Raw genomic sequence first — 19,421 nt, forward strand, 5'->3', positions numbered from 1 at the left:
GACTTTCCACGATTAAATACATAAACATATTTAGCGATGTTTTCCATGAGAAATAATGGGAGTATGATAGTCAGTGGGGTGCAGTCAGTGCTGCCTGGGGACCAAACTAGACATTGGCATCAGTCACCCAGACGGTGACAAGAGAGTCGTAAGTCTGTCGGTGTTCAATGTTGTTTTTTTGTTTGCTGTTAGTGTTTGATGTGCAGTTTAGAGACAACTGCTTTGTCTAAATGTCAACTGATGGATCCGTTATTACTGAAGTGTTCATGTTTGAAGTTGACCTAAATTCAATTGCTTGCTGGTTCTGTTTTTATATGAGGACTAATTGGTGAAAATAATTTACATGTGTTGTTAACCACGATGCTTCTATACTATTCTGATACCGTACTAATGTATAGACCTTTGGTCCAAGTTTACTTCCTGTCAGCTACTGCATTAACAATCATTGCAACAGGAAATACAAAGGGGCCCATTTAGACTGTTTATGTTGTCAAGTTTGAAAAGATCCATAGTATAGTAAAGTGTAGGGTTGGGCCAGTGTAAACATTTTTGAAAACCGGTTGGATATTTAAACACCAGACCAGACTAGCTGGTCCACCTTAAAGGTCAGCCTACCTTAAATGAGCCTGGGCCAAAGTAGTTGTTAGCTTCGGGGTTAACCCCCTTCACTTTAATCAGCAGGTGTAAGCACGTACACCTGACCGGACCAGCAAAACCGGAAATCAACCCAACTTTAGTAGAATGGTTCTCGAATTTTTTTAAACCACAGCACCTCTAACTGTTTTTTTCCCCCATGGCATGCAGTCCATCGCTGCGGAATAACTGCATATTTAAGTTATTTAACTATCTATTCTTCAGTTTTATTCATATAAATGTCGCCCTCATTTTTTTTTTAAATTAAAGATAATAAAAAATGTACAATAATAAAAAATGGAAATGAATCTTAGAGGACCCTTGGTCCATGTTCAAGGCACCCCCGGGTGGTGTGTTGCTGACATTGGGAACCACTGCTATTGTACACTTTAATATTTGTTAGTGATGAATCAACAGAAACAATTTTGGTAATCATTTTAGTCATTTTTCAAGCAAAAATGCTACTTAAAAATCAAAATAAAATATATATTTTTATAAAATAAAAACATGGATGTTTGTAGTTAAAATATATTCTATTTTTGGAAAGTTAGTCAAACAAAACAAGTCATTTGAAGAACTCACTTTTGTCTTTTTCACTTTTTTGATGTTATATAGACCAAATGATTAACCAATTGATGATAAAACTGATCGTTCCTTTACTATCTGTATCTATGCAGTCATTCAACAGTGTCAACTGTTGCACTATCTTTATAAATCAGAGCTCACAGTCCAGTAAAGCAAACTACTTATGCTTCATCCTTCTTTACTTACTGTCGTTAGTTTCCTTGTTAATTGACCATCATTCTGTTATTGGCTTAATATGCACTCAGAGTTGTCCTGTTAAAAAACAGGATGGACTTGACGTACTAATGCCTCAGCATGAAGCTATTCTCATTCTTACACCTCTCATTGTATGTTATTGCTTATACAACACAATCGTCATCAGCCCTCTCTGCTGAGCAGGGAGGATGTGATAGAGAGCAGTCCACTTTTTATATCATCCTGTTTGACTTCTCGCAACAGCATAAATCACCATCATAACAACACCTGTACCTCGGCTGTTACTGTCTCACATAACACACATGACTGTACAGACATGAGGATGTGACTCAGCTCATTGTTAGATCACAGCTGATGTGTTTGTCTAGCAGAAGAACAACACATGACTAACATGGAACATGTGACAATGATCCTGTCTGTCCGACAGGCAAGGTAGCTAAAAACACACCATGTGCAGTGCTGGAAAGTAAGTCAGTACATTTAGTCCAGTACAATTTTGAGATTTCGGAGAGTAATGTTGTTCTTTTAACTCCACTACATGTATTTGACAGCTGGAGTCATTGGTTACTTTACAGATTAACATTTTACATACAGAATGTATGATTAGTTTAAATTATATAAGATGTCCAACTGCACGTAAAGTAGCTAAAATTTACCTCCACATTAATGCACCAATAACAAAAATCCATTAGTATAATGTATAATAATTATTCAGTCACAGGGGCCATTTTTCTACATAATGAACACTTACACTTACTTTTGACACTTTAAGTACATTATGCCGATATTACTTCTCTACTTTTACTTAAGAAAGGTTTTGAATGCAGTACTTTTACTTATATTTCAGTATTTTTACACTGTGGTTTTACTACTTTTACTTAAAGTGGCAGTAGGCAGTATATTTTTGGCATCATTGGGCAAAAATTCCATAATAACCTTTCAGCATGTAATTCAAGTGTTCTGAGAGATAACTAGACTTCTGCACCTCCTCTTGACTGCTTTCAGGCTTTAAATAATCTAGCACGTGATGGGAGACTTTGACCAATCACAGGTCATTTCAGACAGAGAGCGTTCCTATTGTCTGTGCTCCGGTCATTGGCTGCTGCGTCACAAACTTTCTAATATAACAGCTAAACTGTGCACTACAAGATGATTCTGAAAACATTTGAGACGAGAAATAGGCATTAACGTAACATAATATTGATTCATATTTGATCAGCGCTGCCTAGTTTGACTGTTTGATCGGAGTTCGCGAGTGATTGACCGCCGGCTCTCATAGACAGCAGATGGACAGCAGACCTCAGATCAGCTCTGACTGCTTGTTTTCTTCCGGTTTGTGAAATCTTGTAGATGTCCTCAGGAGCATCTGAGGACACCAGAGGACACAGAGGCAGATGATTTTTTTCAAGTTACATGTTTCATTTACTACTGTCAAAATACAGCGACTGTTTTATAAAAATAACTTTTTTTAATCATATTTGCCCCAATCTCTCCTACTTCAGCTTTAATTAAAGGGCCTTAATAATGCCTCCACCACTGTAGGGATGTGACTAACGATTATTTTCATTGTCGATTAATCTGTTGGTTAATTTCTCGATTAATTGATTAGTTGTTTGGTCTATAAAATGTCAGAAAATGGTGAAAAATGTCGATCAGTGTTTCCCAAAGCCCAAGATGACGTCCTGAAATGTCTTGTTTTGTCCACAACTAAAAAAGATATTCAGTTTACTGTCATAGAGGAGGAAAGAAACCAGAAAATATTCACATTCAGTAAACTGGAATCAGACCATTTTTATTTATTTTTTTCTTGAAAAAATACTCAAACCAATTATCAAAATAGTTGGCGATTAATTTAATAATCAACGACAACTACTCGATTAATCGTTGCAGCTCTACACCACGTGCTGAAACCAGCTTGTGAACTCTGTTCTATATTATGTCATTCAACCAGTCTCTTGACGCTGCATGGAATCAAAAAAGTCTAAATTCTGGAGAACAGTTTTGGCACAAACTACAGATAGAATTCTTTGTTCTCTTAAAGGGGAAGTCTTTTTCTTTTTTTTCCCAGGCATTTCCTCGGAAAATTTTATCCTTTGGAATTTCCTTGGTACTGTATTTAATCTCCATTCGCAAAGTTAATGTGAAGCTCTTTAGTTTTGATAGAATACAAGAGACAAATATCAGACAATTGTGAGATGTGGGTGTTGTGGATGACTAGACTCGCCTGCACTGGCTCCAGAATTAGTCTTCTCCACACGTGACCGCAACACACAAAGCCAGTGGATTGACCTGGGGGCAGAGCAGTCAAGCATTCATTGCATGGTGGGTAGTGTAGGCATGCATGTGTATGCATGTATAAGACACGCACACAGACACACTTTCTATTTACCTTTGATCCTTTGTGTTCATTCTTCATTTTAGTTTTGGTGCATCATCGTGACATGTTTAGAGACAGAAAATTGAGCAGGAAATTCTGCATAGTTAACTAATTCTAGTATGACGTCATAATTCACAGACAGCAAGAGCACCAAGCTTGAAGAGTTGCAATCTGCTGATCCAAATCCTTTCCCTGCTCCTCTCATTATTGAGTGCTTGTATTTGTGCACATATTTAGCATATTCAACTTTCTCACATTTTTGTATTTGACGGCTCCCCCTCCTTTGTATCATTACTGACCCATTTTGGGAAGCCTTTTGCTGTGGATCCCATAATTCAACATAAACATGGTTTGTATTGAATTGGTTTATTATTCAATAGGACGTCACACTGAAATGTAGGCCTGCTGTGTCATGCAATATTGGCATTTTCATTTGTAGCATGCTGTAAGTATAGGCTAAGAACACAAATGCAACGAGGAAACATTTGTTTATTCTCAATCAGACAAAATTACTTCCTCTAATTATCTCTCCATTGTTATGCACAACAAAGAGCAGACCTGAATCCTATTGTTAGTGTTCAAGCTCTGATTTATGAGTGATCTAATTGGTTACAGGTGTTTTTACAGGTGCCTTCTGGGTTCAGGTGATTACATAGTTGAGTGTGGTATTTCAATGGTAGTGTTTAGCAAACCGTGTGTAATTATTTGCAAAACGTTTGTTAATTTCAAACTTGGTATAAAGCAGACAATGTGTGAATACCTGGCCAATAGATGGGCTACATGAGGAACTAGTTTCAATAATTGTGACACATACTAGATTTTGTGTCTTGGCGATTGCAAAAAAAACTATAATTTAAGTTGTTTTAGTATAATTTTACAGCTCTCTTTCTCTTTCTGTAGGACTCAGCACCAAAGCTTTTAATAAACACATTACTTCGATCAGACATTACACCAATTTTAGCTTCTTTCCATCACTCCCTGATCAATCTGATCATTTCATTTTCTAGACACAATAGCCGGGATTCCACCAAGAAGTTCCTGTTAATTTTAGTTCGAGGACTACTTTTCAAGGAACTGAAAGGTTCCTTCAGCCCACTGTTGTCTGCGTTTCCACCGTGGTTTACAGACCTGCGAAGATTAGGCGAATTAGTACACTGACCTATGAAAAAGGAACATGACATGTGACGAGGGCTGCTGGCGGTCACAGCAGTAAACACACTCTGCAGCCTGCATTTCAGTGTCCACTTGTTTCATCTAAAAAACACGCTGAAAAAAAATTACTGCGACGACATTTACTGCTTCATAGTATTTACTGATGCACATTGGATGTAATGAATGAAATGCAGAGGAGGAATAGGACACTAAGAGCCACAGTAAAGCATCTGTATTTGTGCTTTAGAACCACCATGAAACAATCAAAGAAAACAACTTTTTTCTCATTCATACACAGCATTGCTGTGCTGTCTCTCAGCTCGACCTCTCTTGCTCGGGCAATCTCTCTCTTTTTCTCTCTGTCATTTTTAAATGAGTCGGGAGGCCGACAGCAAAGCCTAACTTTACTTTTAATGTCATCAAACAAAGAAACATGTTCTCCCCTCATCCTAAAATGGTCCTAAATCGATACTAGAGTACTTCCTTGTTTTATGAATGAAGCGGTACACAAGTTGACCGGGGCTGTTTTGGGGGGTGAAATGTCCCTGGAACTTAATTTAGGCCCTGGTCCCTGCGGTTGAAACGTAATGAGTTCCTCATAAGGTTCCTAATTTCCTGCAGTCGAAAAACAGGGTTTATGTCTCAAGGTCAAGAGCTGCTTAGCCCGCTCTCCACTGGGAGGAGCCTCTGGTTTTCAGAGCAGGGACTTCTGGCTGTTTCAAGGTCAAGTCTGAAACTAATAATTATTGTGCTCCTGGACTTTGTATCAGCCTCCCACAGAGTCTAACAGATGCCAAATATGTGCATGTTTTCAAAAAAAATTCTTAAAACTACTGTAACTTATTTTCTTTTGTGTTAATCTTGGTTTATTTTTGGGGCATTTTGTGGTTTGTGCACTTTGAGCCCTTTTCTTACTTACTGTCTTGTTTGTCTTGTTTATTTCCTGTCTCTTCTCCCTTCTGTAAAGCGTTTTGAACTCTCTGTGTCCGTCTCATTTTACAGATTGAGCTTTTAGCTCTGATGTTATCCACGTCATTGTTTTTGTTTGGACCAGATTCCCATCGCTTGTGTAAAAAAAGACACCACTTTCTCTTCACTCACATTCCCACTTTCCCTGGGGTAAAAAAAAATATTAGAAATCCCAGCCATCCAGTCTCAAACAACACATGTTTTTAAAGAAAGCATAATGCCATTAGTTATAATGAATTGCCACAGGGGCCTGCACTACAGCAGCAACAACATCCATGTGCAGTGAAATGTAATATGTACAGTATGTTAAGCAGTAAGTCAGTGCTTTGTCATCAAAATAAAAGCCAGTTTCAAGACTCTTTTATCACAGTATAATATAAGAGGTGCAGCAGCAGTCAGTTCATGAGAGCTTTTACATCTACACATTGTCTGGTAGGTCTTCATCCCAGATTTCGTTATAAATAATAAGGAGGGGGAGCTGGGTATCCAAGAAAAATACACCCATAAAACTGAACAAAAATATTTGGGATATTTTGTCAGAAAAACATCCAATACAAATCTTTCAGAGTTTTCAGTATTTATTGTATATTTCTCTTGTGTTATTATCCCCTCCAGACATGTTTAATATAAAATACTATGCTTTGAATAAATCTAAAATCTATACATAGGCAAATATTGTAAAAAAAAAAAAGTCCAGTGTATGTGTGCTGGAATTTTCAGGCTTTCACATCATACTTGTGTATGTTTCAAACTAGTTGTGATGTCCCAAAATCATGTTTTATATTATCATATAATCATTTTTAAGGTGAGCAGAGATACTTTCCTCCTTCAGCAGACAAATGTGAAAACAGCTTTTTTTAGTGTCAAACTCTGCAAGCTCATCACTCTCCACAGTGAAGGTCAAACATCAAAATTAAGCCATAATAAGCAAAACACTTCTTTTTCAAGTTTGTAGTGTAACCATCTCCCTCTCTGCTGGTGTGTGTTTATTATACAGAAGGGGAAGTAATGGCCATCATGGCAGAACAAAGAGATAAAAGACAGCGAACATGGAACATGTCACACATAAAACATATCTTGCGTGCACGGCTTGTTTGATCTCTGGGAAGATGATGCACCACAGCCGTAAAATAAGTCCTTCTCGTGATGTTTCCACCTCTCCTCTTCTTTGATGGTGTCTTAATGAGATGCACCTCCTCCTTCTTTGCCCATTCCTCCACGTCGTCCTCCTCATGAATGTAGGAGCATCACTCTCACTAAATTCCATCAGTGAATGAAAACTGTGCACTCTAGCATGTCACTCCGCCCTTGTTGCCTGTCATGTCAAGTCCATTCATGTTTGTGTGCGTCCACTGTACATAATTATGTGTGAGAGTGACTGACTGCAGCTTAAGCTTAGTATTTCTTAATGAGATGTTGATGGTGCGCACGTGAAAGGATTGCTCTTTTTATTTCGTCATTAAATCCTAATCAAGCCCACAGAGCGCTTGATTATGAAATCAAAATGTTATCAGAAAAAATGAGAGTCACAATGAAGGTCAGATTAGAGGGGTTTTATGGCAATCTCAAAGTTTAGTTTACTTACTTGTTTCCTTATCAGGGTATTTCTAGCTCAGTAGCAGAGACTCTGTAACACATTAGCTATGTTTGAGTCTAATGCTATCAGAAAACATCCACAAGGTTGCCTTGAATCTTAAATCCAGCTCCAGTCTTCTCCTATCTGGAAATATTTGTTTTCTCTCTTTCTCTCTATGCTTTACATTACTGGAAAAGAAAGAAATCTGGAATGAAAAATTAACATTTTAAAATCTGTGTGTTTATCTGTTTTCAGTTTCGATGTGGAGAATGGCCCGTCCGCCGGATGCAGCCCTCTGGACCCCCAGGCCTCCCCCGGCTCTGGTCTGGTCCTTCACACTAACTTCCCCGGTCATAACCAGCGGCGAGAGTCCTTCCTCTACCGCTCTGACAGCGACTATGATCTGTCACCCAAGTCCATGTCACGAAACTCCTCCATCGCCTCTGAACTGTAAATATACAACACATGCAATCACACGCACATCATGCACACATGAGTATATACATGACAGAGAAGATGCACAGTAGATGGTGGCATAGAAGTTGGTATATACCTAATGTATATACTGTATATATACATACATGTAAATCAATCAAGCAAATAATAAATTAGGATAAAATTCGTTATTGTGCTCTCCATAATGGTAGCTTCACCAAAAACAAACAAAAAAGCCAAGTAAACCTCTGTATTGTTAATGCACTAACCCAACTTAGATTGTAGTTACCTGGTAGGGCAGCCTTTATGTGGCTTGAGAGGCAAAACTGCATGAAAAAAAAGCATAAGGGTGTAAGAAAATATCGAGTATGCTGATATGTTTTGTGATACTTTATCAATTCTCAAAAACACTATAGATTTTAAATGAATAGTTGACATGCAAAGATAAACTCAGTCAATACTTAATCTCTTAAATACTTTATTGAGATGTGCCCTCTCAAAGTAACGATGTTGGATGTTACAGGGACTGTGATAGATGCAAATGCAGATCCCACTGTTCTGATTGCATAAAAAAGTGGTGTCTTCTTTATATTATGACAGTTTCCCAATATTAAAAAAATCACAATATATCGCCTTGCTTACAGTATTGCAATATATTGAATCATAACCCCTGTATCATGATACATATCGTATCACCAGATTCTTGCCAATACACAGCCCTAGTGTGCAAGGTCATATGATTCAGCTGAGTGCATCAATATTTGTATCAACTCAGATTTTCTCTCATCTGGATTATTGTGTCTGAACAGTAAGACAACAATGTTCAGAGAGACTTCAGTAAGAAAATCAAGTTAAAATGTAAATTTTACAGTAAAATATAAATGAATATTAGGTGCAGGCATGGAAGTAAAAACAATTTACCCTTCTTTTCAGATGCACATGTCGACAAATAGATTTACTCATTCATTCCTTCACTCATTCACTCACCCATGTTACTGTTAGAAGTCATGACAATGTTTATAGACAGCACACTAACCCAGGAACAGTCACTCGTTGTCGCTTCAGTACGTTGAACTTTGCATCTCTGACACTGTGTGTCACAGCACAGTCAGCGCAGTGTAATAAGAATTAGCTTAAGACATAAACATAAAAAGCAGATGATTTAAAGGATGATAGAGATGTACTGTAAATCTTCAATGTTTAAAATGATAAGCTGGATCTTATTTTGTATAATATTTTATCTGCAGCACATTAAAAGTAGGGCTCTGTGATATGGGTTATGCTAATATCACAATATTTTCTTTTAGTTTTAGCATATGTTTTAATGACGTTACAATTCAAAGGTTGCAGACAATAACACTGAAATTATCACCTGTTGCAATTAAAATGAATGCAAGTTGAATAAAGTTTAGATACAAAGTTGTGCTTTTGTCAGAATGAATCATTTTTTACTGACTGCAGCCACAGTTCCTGTGCTGTTTTATTTACCAGTAAACTACATCACAGGAGGCTCTGCTGCTGCTGCTGCTATGCACCCCAGTGGAAGATCTGATACATAGGGGGGTGGGTTTAAGGAGTCCAGTACTTGACTACAGATGATTTGAAACCCTCAAATGAGTAATTCAGTATTTCACTCCGTCTCATCTTACAAAAATAGGTCACTGTTAGAGCTGAGTGCCTTACAAAGTTACATCCCATCGGCACAGAAGACTCTGTTTTTGACCCGCGACCGTTCTCCCGTACTCCTCTCCCTCTTTGGACTTGTTCAGTTAATTATAGTAATGAGGCTGGCTGGGTCACCGTAGTCATTGCTCATTGTTCTTATTTAACATCTCTGCTTTCAACCACCACGACCACGCTGGCAGAAAGCACTTACCTTTATAAGCTTTATGTAACAGCAAAACCTGATATTTGGTTTAGTGACGTTTCTTCTCTGTCTTTGTTTGTGTGTTTGCAGACATGGTGATGACCTGATTGTAACGCCTTTTGCTCAGGTAAACATCTTACTGTCTGTAACCCAAAATGAGTCTGATATCAACACTAATTCTTATTAAGCAGTTTATAATGATTAGCTCTATATGTTTCAGATTTATTGTACCAAGCAGGCAAAAATGTAACCGCACTGAATTACAAAGGATTGTGAATATACTGTGTAGGTTACAAAGGATCCTAATGAAGATCTCTTCCTCTGCTTTTCTAGGTTCTGGCAAGCCTTCGAAGTGTGAGGAATAACTTCACTGTACTGACCAATGTCCAGTGTGCCTCCAGCAAGTAAGTGAATTGAGACCAGAAATCAAACATATTTACATGGCTTTTTTCTCAAATGGTTACTTCGGTGACCTGCTCTGACTCCGACAACATCAGGAAAATATTTCTGACAGAGGACCCCCTTGAGAATAAAAGCTTTATATTTTATTATATTCTGGGGACCTTTAAAGAGTATTATAAATCAAGTTGAAGTCCACTTAGACACTCTTGGGATTCATTTATTAGATTCCCTTGTGGCAGAGTGCAAAATAAAAATAAAAACAATATACATTTTATGCAGTGAATCTTGTGGAAGTGAAAATACATCAAATTTAGCCTCTTCACTGCTTTTTAAAATCACTACAAAAGTCAAAGGCTGACCTCTCATTTAGTCAGCATGTGCACTCAGACTGCAGCTCCATTATTTCACCACAAGGCAGAGGCATTGAGCTTTAAACAGACTGAGGTGTGACATCTGACACCACAGCTGCTCCCACCACTCGCAGTGGAGCAGCTAAAGCAGGCCAGCAAACAAACACAGCACATGCGCACACACACACATACACACACACACACACACACACACACACACAAAATGCAGATTTCCACCAGTGGGGTTTTAACCATTTTAGACCGGGGCTGTAATAGCAAACTGAATGTAACTTAATATTACATTAATGCCACAATAAAAGTGAGATTCTAATTTTAGATCCATCATTCCTTTAAAGAATAGTTTCCTTCAATGCATCAGTCAATCAAAATGCTCTTTAAGGAATTTCTCTGTTGTGGTGCGTCACAAACACAAGAATACACCCAGAACTACATACACAGATGAAATGCCTCATTTAAAGTATTTGTTGTATGCAATGCATTTATTCTGCACTGCTTCAGTGGCCGGCATATCATATTTGTGTTTGCCATATACGCTCATCATGACACAGACTCGTGTCTCACAGAAAACCTAATACTAGTACAGGTACATGGTTGCATGAGGAAAAGGTGTGTGATTAAAGGCATATTGTTTTCAGTGGTCAGCATGTTATGTAGCTTCAAATGTTACGTGATGACCATTTTCAACATGTTTTAACCTTCTCTTTACTTTCTCAAATCAATGCACTTAAGTGTTTATAGCTATTTTCATAATGTGAGCCTACAAAAATATGAAAAATCACTTTCTAACATCTTTGTCAGTGGTTTGCAATGTATAAATAATAATAGTTTTTTATGTTGGTACAGTCTATAGTTATAGTTATACAAAAATAGAGTTTCCATGAGTCTTATCTAAGGATGTAACTAATGATGATCATTATCAATGTGTCTGCTGATTATTTTCCCAATTAATCTATTAATCTTTGGTCTATAAAAAGTCTCAAAATAATGAAAATTGTCTCAAATAAAAGATTTTGTCTTCAAATTTCTTTTTTTGTGTGTAAACTATTTATTTAAAACCCCAAGATATTCAGTTTACAATAATATAAAACCGAGAAAAGTAACAAATCCTCACAAGTGAGAAACTGAAACAATGAAGTTTGGTATTTTTCCTTGAATATAATGACCTTTAATCGATTATTCGATTATCAAAAGAGTTGCTGAATCACTTTCTGTGGATCAACTGATGAATTAATCGACAAATCCTTTCAGCAATTCTTTAAAACTGCAGCAGCATTCACGTTCAGCATCACACCTCCCAATGGAGGTGAGACTGCAGATGCAGATACACTGGAAATATGTATGTAGGGCACCTTCCCCTTTATTATTCAGGCTTCTGTGTGTGTGCGTGCGTGTGTGTGTCAGTTTCTAAAGATGCTGAAGATCTTCTTCCTCAGGATTTATTCACACTCAGTTTGCTGTATTGAATACTTGAAGCCTGTCTGACCTACATTCAGCTTCGACACCCATCCATAGACAAGAGCAGAGACTAAAACACAAGTATACGGTCATGGAGCGTCTCGTTAATGCACACACATATATTGACCTCATTTCACACAGAACCCTGAACAGACAGAGAAATCAGTTAAAGGAATAGTTCAACATTTGACAGTTTGAGAAATACAATTGTCCACTGTCTTGCCTAGAGTTAGATGAGAAGATGTGTCATGTCTGTCTGTTAATATGAAGCTATAATCAGCAGCTGGTTAGCTTAGCTTAGCAGCTAGTTCTGCTCTGTACGAAAACAATCTGCCTACCGGCACCTCTAAAGCTCACTAATTAACACATTATATCTTGTTTGTTTAATCCATTTAAATGTCGAGTAGCAGGTTTTAGAGGTGCTGGTCTTTTATATACCTTTGGACAGAGCCAGGCTACCTGTTTCCGGTTTCCATTCTTATGAAAAGCTAAGTTAACTATCAATCAGCATCTTTCATATAGGTTAGTGCAGTTCAAAGTGCTTCACAGATAACTGACAAGACAAAAATAACACAGAAGTGTGGACCGTGAAAACAACAGAAATTACCCAGCAATTTAACAATTTGATCATTTGAGACCACTGACAATAACATTATAAAAATGTAACAAAATAGATGTAAAGTGAATTAAAAACTAGGTTAATAAAATAAATATAAAATAGAATAAATTTGTGCAACTTAAATACAATAAAATAAGTGAATAAAAACTAGCAACTGGCTCTAGTTTCACTTTTACCGTACAGACATGAAAGTGGTTTTGATCGAAGAAAATGAATAGCTGTATTTACCAAAGTGTCGAGAGTGAGATAATGTTATTCATTATTTGTATGAAGCAGTTAAAGATGAAGAATATGCAGTGGATTTTTTTTTATTATTATGTAACATCTTTCTAAAATCTTTCTTTCCTTCGTTCAGGAGGTCTCCTGCAGCAACCACTCAGCCTCCAATCACCAGAGTTTGTCTCCCAGGTAAGAGGCTCAGAGGAATATCCTGCTACGTGTCTGACTTCTGTCTTTTTTATCTAATTTATATCTGGCTCGAGCATTCTTCTGCCACCATTTTTTCTTGTTCTCAATATATTCTCCCCTCCTCCTCCTTCCTTTCTCCTCCGTCTCGTCCTTTGCTCATGAACTCGAGTACGTGATGACTTTCACTTTTTTTTCCGCCATCTGTCCTCAGCTCTAACATTGGAGTCCAGACTATTCCGTCATCAAGCTCATTAACTACGTTCAAACACAATTATAGTGGTACTTCAGACAAACACACACACACACACACACACACACACACACATACAGCATGGTCTATTAAAGCAGGTCACTCAATGTTAACAGCAAACCTCCCTTTTTTCTTTCATCACATTTGAGTTCAAGCTGCTGTGTGTGTACGCCAGTAAGAGGCAGTGTGTGAGTATGTGTGTACAAGAACAGACGATTTTTTGAGCACTATACAGTACATGACTGTGTGTGTATGGTGGCAAAGTGTGTATTGCTTGTGAATATTTTTGTTGGATCTGCGTCTGCCCTCCGGCTCAGCCTAGGCCGTTTGCTACACACTCAAACTCACGAAACATACACACACACACACACACACACACACACACACACACACACACACACATATGAAGACACAGAGTAAATGTGGTTTTACACACACGTTATACGCATTTAAGTGTGTGTTTACAATTTTTTTTTTGTGAGTCCTTGGTGGGTGTGTGTGTGTGTAGTGTTGTATTGCTATCTTTGTGAGGATAAATTTCAGTTTGAACTATCGTAGTGAGCACTTTTCTGCATTGTTAGGACCGGTCCTGCTGGCCTCAGGATTGGCCACACCTGAATCTGCAGTTCCACTCGACTGAGCTTTATAGATAGTTTCAGATCATTGTTCAGCTGTCCGGCTGCAACTTCACTGTTTTGGTTTCCTCTAACTGCGCTCATAGCGTCATAGCAAGCAGCTGTTTTCAGTGGAAACAAAACCACAGTGCTCTACCTGCTCAGCACCAAACACAGTTAGCGATTAGCTGTTGAACAGTATTAGTAAGAAATATAGTTTTTAAAAAGCTAAAGAGCCAGATATTTCCCTCAGGAATTGGTGGAGACCAAAAACAGAGCTAAAAAAGAGTGAATATTGGACTTACATTCATCAGGTGGCCAGAAACACGACTCCAAATGAATCATAATGTATTGAAGCAACTGTTTGCTAACAAGTCCAAATATAAACTTAAAAGGTGATGATATGTGAGTGTTGTGTTCACAACTTGTTTCTTTATTGCAGTAGGCTGATTTTCTTTTTCTAGTGCAGATGAAAAATATAATGGACAGGTCTTTGACGCCAAGTTTGTGTACATTTGATTTAAAATGATACCACACAAAGAATCTGTCTTTTGTAGTACACTCACCTCCTGGAAGATTGTTGAAAGCTTGTATGATCCTCCTTCTCCTATAGATCATCAGTGACTGCAGTCACCTTCAATTACCTCAGGTTTACTGTAATGGTAACAACTTTTTGTGGTGCAAAAAAGTAAGTTTAAAGAAATATCTCAAATTACTCTTACTTTATAGACCCACTTGTTGGACGGCATAGAAAACTTATTGTTCATTTTGTGGTAAAAGCGCCAAATTTGGTACATATATAGTTTAATATATTTAGAAGAAATCCGGATATTGTGCCATTGCAGATTGGCATTCTGATGACCATGGTAGCCATTTTCCAAAATGGCTGGTAGTGGTTACAGGCATAGAACACTTTTGCCACCCCCAAGCTGCTGTTTTATTATATTGTTTGCATGCAAGTTAAAGTGAAAAATATGTTTTATTATAATGTAAGCTAATAATAATTGAACCCTAGATTATGGATATAGGATCTAGATTATGTTCGTTATAGCATGTGGATCCAATGGGATAGGAAAGTTTGACCAACTGCTGATGGTCATTTTGGAAAATGGCTGCTACGGCCACCAGGGTGCGAGTTTGTGATTGCCCAATATCCAGTTTTGTTCCCATTATATGTATCAAAACATCTGCCAAATTTGTTGCTTTTTTTTTTTTTTTACTGCAACATCAAAGGATGTTTTGAAAAAAACATGAATAATATAAAATACTAAATTAAATAGCACACTGTGTAGTATCTTTGTGCAGATTTCTACAAGTGACCACTAAAATATTTTTTGTACTATTGTATATTTAATGGGAGATTGAGAGAGGCATTGATGAAAAATATAGTTCTTTTGATAAAGCAATAAAGTATTCAACATTTAACCTCACATATGTAGGCAGACGTTCCCACATTCTAGACAGAACATTGAAAGCAGTGACATGCGTTGTCGTGTAAAAAGAGACCGAGATGAGCAACAATGAAACTGAGAACAGTGAGCGTAGTTAACCATCAAATAACCAACATGAAACCCACTCGGGTATGATATGACATCAAAGAAGAACTAGTGAAACGAAGCTTCAGTCTGTTCCGCAACGATAACAACGTTTTCTTTTTCATAAAAAACAAAAACAAGAGTCCCTTGCTGTATTTGTTAAGAAAATTACACCTACATAAGCTTCACTGAACAAATTCTTGTTTGTTTGTTGGTGTTTTTAGTGGAATCTATGAGTTCATGTTGTTGAAAAGGAAGCAACAAGTTACTTGGTAGTCTATGTTTATACTGTGTGTGTGTGTGTGTGGTGAGTATAAGAATCTATTAAAACGTTGACGTGTGTGTAAGGGAGTATTTCAGTGTGTGATTAAACTTCGCTCTGTGCGTTATTGCAAGTGTGGATTGGTAAGGTGTATGATTCACATGTTTATCGTGGCATATGTGCAACAGTGTGTGTGTGTGTGTGTGTGTGTGTGTGCAACTGTGTGTGTGTGTGTGTGTGTGTGTGTGTGTGTGTGTGTGCAACAGTGTGTGTGTGGTGTGGGGAGGTGTTCCTGTGGTTCTGATTGACGTCAGCATGCCTGTATGTGGCTTCTGTTGACTTCCTGTCAAAGCAGATGGACTGAGTTTTCACTTCCTTCTTCAGAACCGCAGCTCATCAGGTGCTCTGAGTGTGTGTGAGTGTGTGTGTGTGTATGTGTGTGTATGTGTGTGTGTGTGTGTGCGCGCGTGTATGGTGTGCGCGTGTATGGTGTGCGCGTGTGTGTGTATCTGGTAAACTAGCTTCATAACCTGCATTATGACCTTTCTGTGTAAGGGCAAACAAGATCGTCACCAACGTTATGATAAACTTTATTTTCTTTTAAACCGTCACTAAGTTTAAGTATTTGACTGCACTGTAAACAATGTGCTCCTCATCGATATGCAAACATTCCTTTAATTTCCTCCAAGTGCAAAACCTGGCTAAACATCGACATGGAATTTCGGTCTTTTCGTTATTATCAACAAATCCAATGTAAAGACCAAAACCAACAAGAAATGTATCCTACTGACTCGTATTATCTGTCACAGCCTGATATATCTTATTTCTCACTGTTGTTTACAAAACTTAAAAAAAACAAAAACAAATTAAAAAGTCATACTGTTGCATTTGGATTATATGTTCCTGCATTACAATAAATGCAACAAGTGTGGTTGTGTTTTCCTCTCAGCTTATTAAAACAAAAACTAAAAAACAATGTAATCATGTGCTGAAAATTTGTTTCAGAAGACACTTAAAAAGAAAATGAAATTACATCGCTATTGTTTTTAATAGGTATATATTTTTCTACAGCTTTTATTTCAAATTACATAGTCTCACAGTTTGCTTTTAGTTAGTTGTTTATGGTTTTTAATTAAAAACAATATTTTATTCTCTATTTCAGTATTGTTGTTGTATCATACAGTTTGATTGATATAATGTTTTTGATAAACAACACATGCTGTAATGATTATTCAGTCAACAAGGAAATTTATATTTTCCTTTTTTTTTATTATTTTTTCTATTTAATTAAGTGTTAAAGTAATTTTTTTTTCTAGCAAAAAAAAATGAGAATTCACCTTTTTTTATTATTTGTTTTATGTTTTACTAATGAAATATCTTTTGGTTTTGGACTGTTGGTTGGACAAAACAAGCAATTTGTAGTCATCTCCTTGGGCTTTAGGACATTGTGTTTTTTTCACTATTTTCTGACATTTTATCGACCAAACAAACGATTAATCGAGAAAATAATCAGCAGATTAATCCATGACAATTGTTAGTTGTAGCCCCAATTTGAATTTACGTACGTACTGTATGTATTTAGTCTGATTTCCTGCATAGAAGAAGCAACTCTCTAGACAAAAAAGATACATTTTCTCCTTCATACATGCCCCTCAGCAAAGTTGTGTATAATAATATAATTATATAATGATGTGTGATGATGTGGTTGTGTACACTCAGCAGTTACCCACCACATAATCTCACCACTGTTTTCCCATGATCTCAGGCGACATCCTGCAGACCACCTCCTATTCACATCCATACCTGCCTCTGTCTCTCTCTCCACCACCTTCCCTCTCTATTTGACTCATTCCCAGCCTCTGTCCAGCTGTTGTTTCACCCCCTTGAGTCTTTATTTTTCCTTTTCATTCATCTGTTTATCTCTTTCTCTCTCTCTCTCTCTCTCTCTCTCTCTCTCTTTATCGTCACCGGAGGAAGGGGAGGGCAGGAAGTGTGAGGCAGGAAGAGATGATCAGATTGTTCCTGTTTTGCTGTCTCTAAACTGTTGTAACTTGACGGAAGCCAGGAGGAACTGTGTGCGTGAGGTGTGTGTGTATGAATGTCTGTGTCAGCCCACAGGAGAAAAATAGGATGCAGCGAGACAAAGGCCTATTGTCTGCGCCCACACACTGCACAAACATGCACATGCTGATACAATGATATAACACGTAAATACCTGCTTGCAGTGCTGCACAAGCACAATGCATCACACACAGGTGACGGGCGCACCATTAATTCTTTTAATTCTGTAAACACGCAGATAAATAATCTGAAGCCGAAACTGCATACCTTGCATGTTTTGAATGCCATTCATGAAACGGATGAATGTTAAGTCATGAGATGACAGGTGCACCTCTGCTCCTCCGGTCTCTATTTACCATTTCATATAATAATGTGATATATAAGATGTTATATATATATATTATATTTAGTTTTTATTAGTGATAAATGAGGCCAGATCATTTTTTGCAGTGCTTCTATCTGTGATTATATCAATGTATAGTCAAGCTCAAAGCTGCTTATATGGGGACGTATCTCAGTGGTCAAAGTTGGCTTCATAGGGGCACCTTGGTTGCCTTCTGGTTAAGATTCATACCATAAATCAGGTTTGATTTAGCTAGGGATCTCTGTTGCATGAAAAAGCCCCCTCTTTCTCATGTTTCCTGTCAGTATCTCAACTGTTGCTATCAAATAAAGGCACAAATGCCTTAAAAAACATTTGCTCCATAAACCTGCACAACTCTTTTAAGTACATGACATTACTTTTGTCTTAAGTGACTATGATTTTTACCCCTCATACACGCACATCAGGGGCAGTTTGGGGCCTTGCTCAAAGACACTTCGACAGCATAGTTGTGACTGTTCAGGCGTAGCCAATAAGGAAATCTCACACAAGAAGTTGCAGAGTCGCAGTACAAAGCATCTGGGGGAAGTAATGAAGAAACGAAACATACGATTCATGACTTGATTTGTACAGTTATACTTTTGGAGTGCATAGACCACCATTGATTTTACAGGTTAAGTAGATATTAGATGATTTTTGTCCTACAGTATATTTGGCTCATGCAAAAAATGTGACACTAGCTGTGTTTCCTTTCAATTGTCAAGCACAAAAAAAAGTGTGATGTGAAATGTGAATTAGGTGTGTTTGCATCAACTGGTTCGGAGTGAATAAACTTTGTTACAGCATAGTTTGGTCAGAAGTTGCCGCTACTGTATAGGCTACATGTCTGTAATCCACCAGTAAACCAATTAGAAGAAGTAGAGGTTCAATTCACGAAGTTTTATCAAATCTTGCCATTTCCATAAAGCTTTTCAATATACTATAATTATATAATATACTTTAAAATATGTGAATGGAAACACGGCTACTGTCAGTGGGTTGAAACTAACTGTTGAGTAGAGATTTAGTGGCATAGCAAGCTCCAATGAATGTCAGTGTGGGATATTTAGTTTTACTTTTCAAACCAGAGTTTAAATAGGAAAAGGAAAAATCACAAACAGGCTTATTGTAACAACTGGGTTTAGCAACACCAGATTCCAAATAACGCGAATATATGGATGGGATAGGAATTTGTAATGACACCGTCTGGAAGACAAGTGTCATATTTAGTTTACATAGTGAGATCTATGTTAAATGTAAGGCAAAAGTTATATGTAAACTATATGCAGCTACT

The 19,421-nt window shown here is 37.4% G+C and overlaps 1 protein-coding gene across 5 annotated transcripts in view; it reads left to right on the forward strand.

Moving 5' to 3' along the window:
* pde4ba (phosphodiesterase 4B, cAMP-specific a) overlaps window positions 1–19,421 on the forward strand; it is a 202,547-nt gene that overhangs the window by 127,604 nt on the left and 55,522 nt on the right. For all 5 annotated transcript variants that reach the window (XM_037770885.1, XM_037770883.1, XM_037770884.1 and 2 more), the window contains 4 exons: window positions 7,743–7,937; window positions 9,880–9,916; window positions 10,123–10,193; window positions 12,992–13,044. In XM_037770885.1, the coding sequence (XP_037626813.1) occupies window positions 7,743–7,937; window positions 9,880–9,916; window positions 10,123–10,193; window positions 12,992–13,044 (356 nt within the window). The remainder of the gene's footprint in view (window positions 1–7,742; window positions 7,938–9,879; window positions 9,917–10,122; window positions 10,194–12,991; window positions 13,045–19,421) is intronic.

This window comes from Sebastes umbrosus, chromosome 5, assembly GCF_015220745.1.
Source record: "Sebastes umbrosus isolate fSebUmb1 chromosome 5, fSebUmb1.pri, whole genome shotgun sequence".
NCBI lineage: Eukaryota > Metazoa > Chordata > Actinopteri > Perciformes > Sebastidae > Sebastes > Sebastes umbrosus.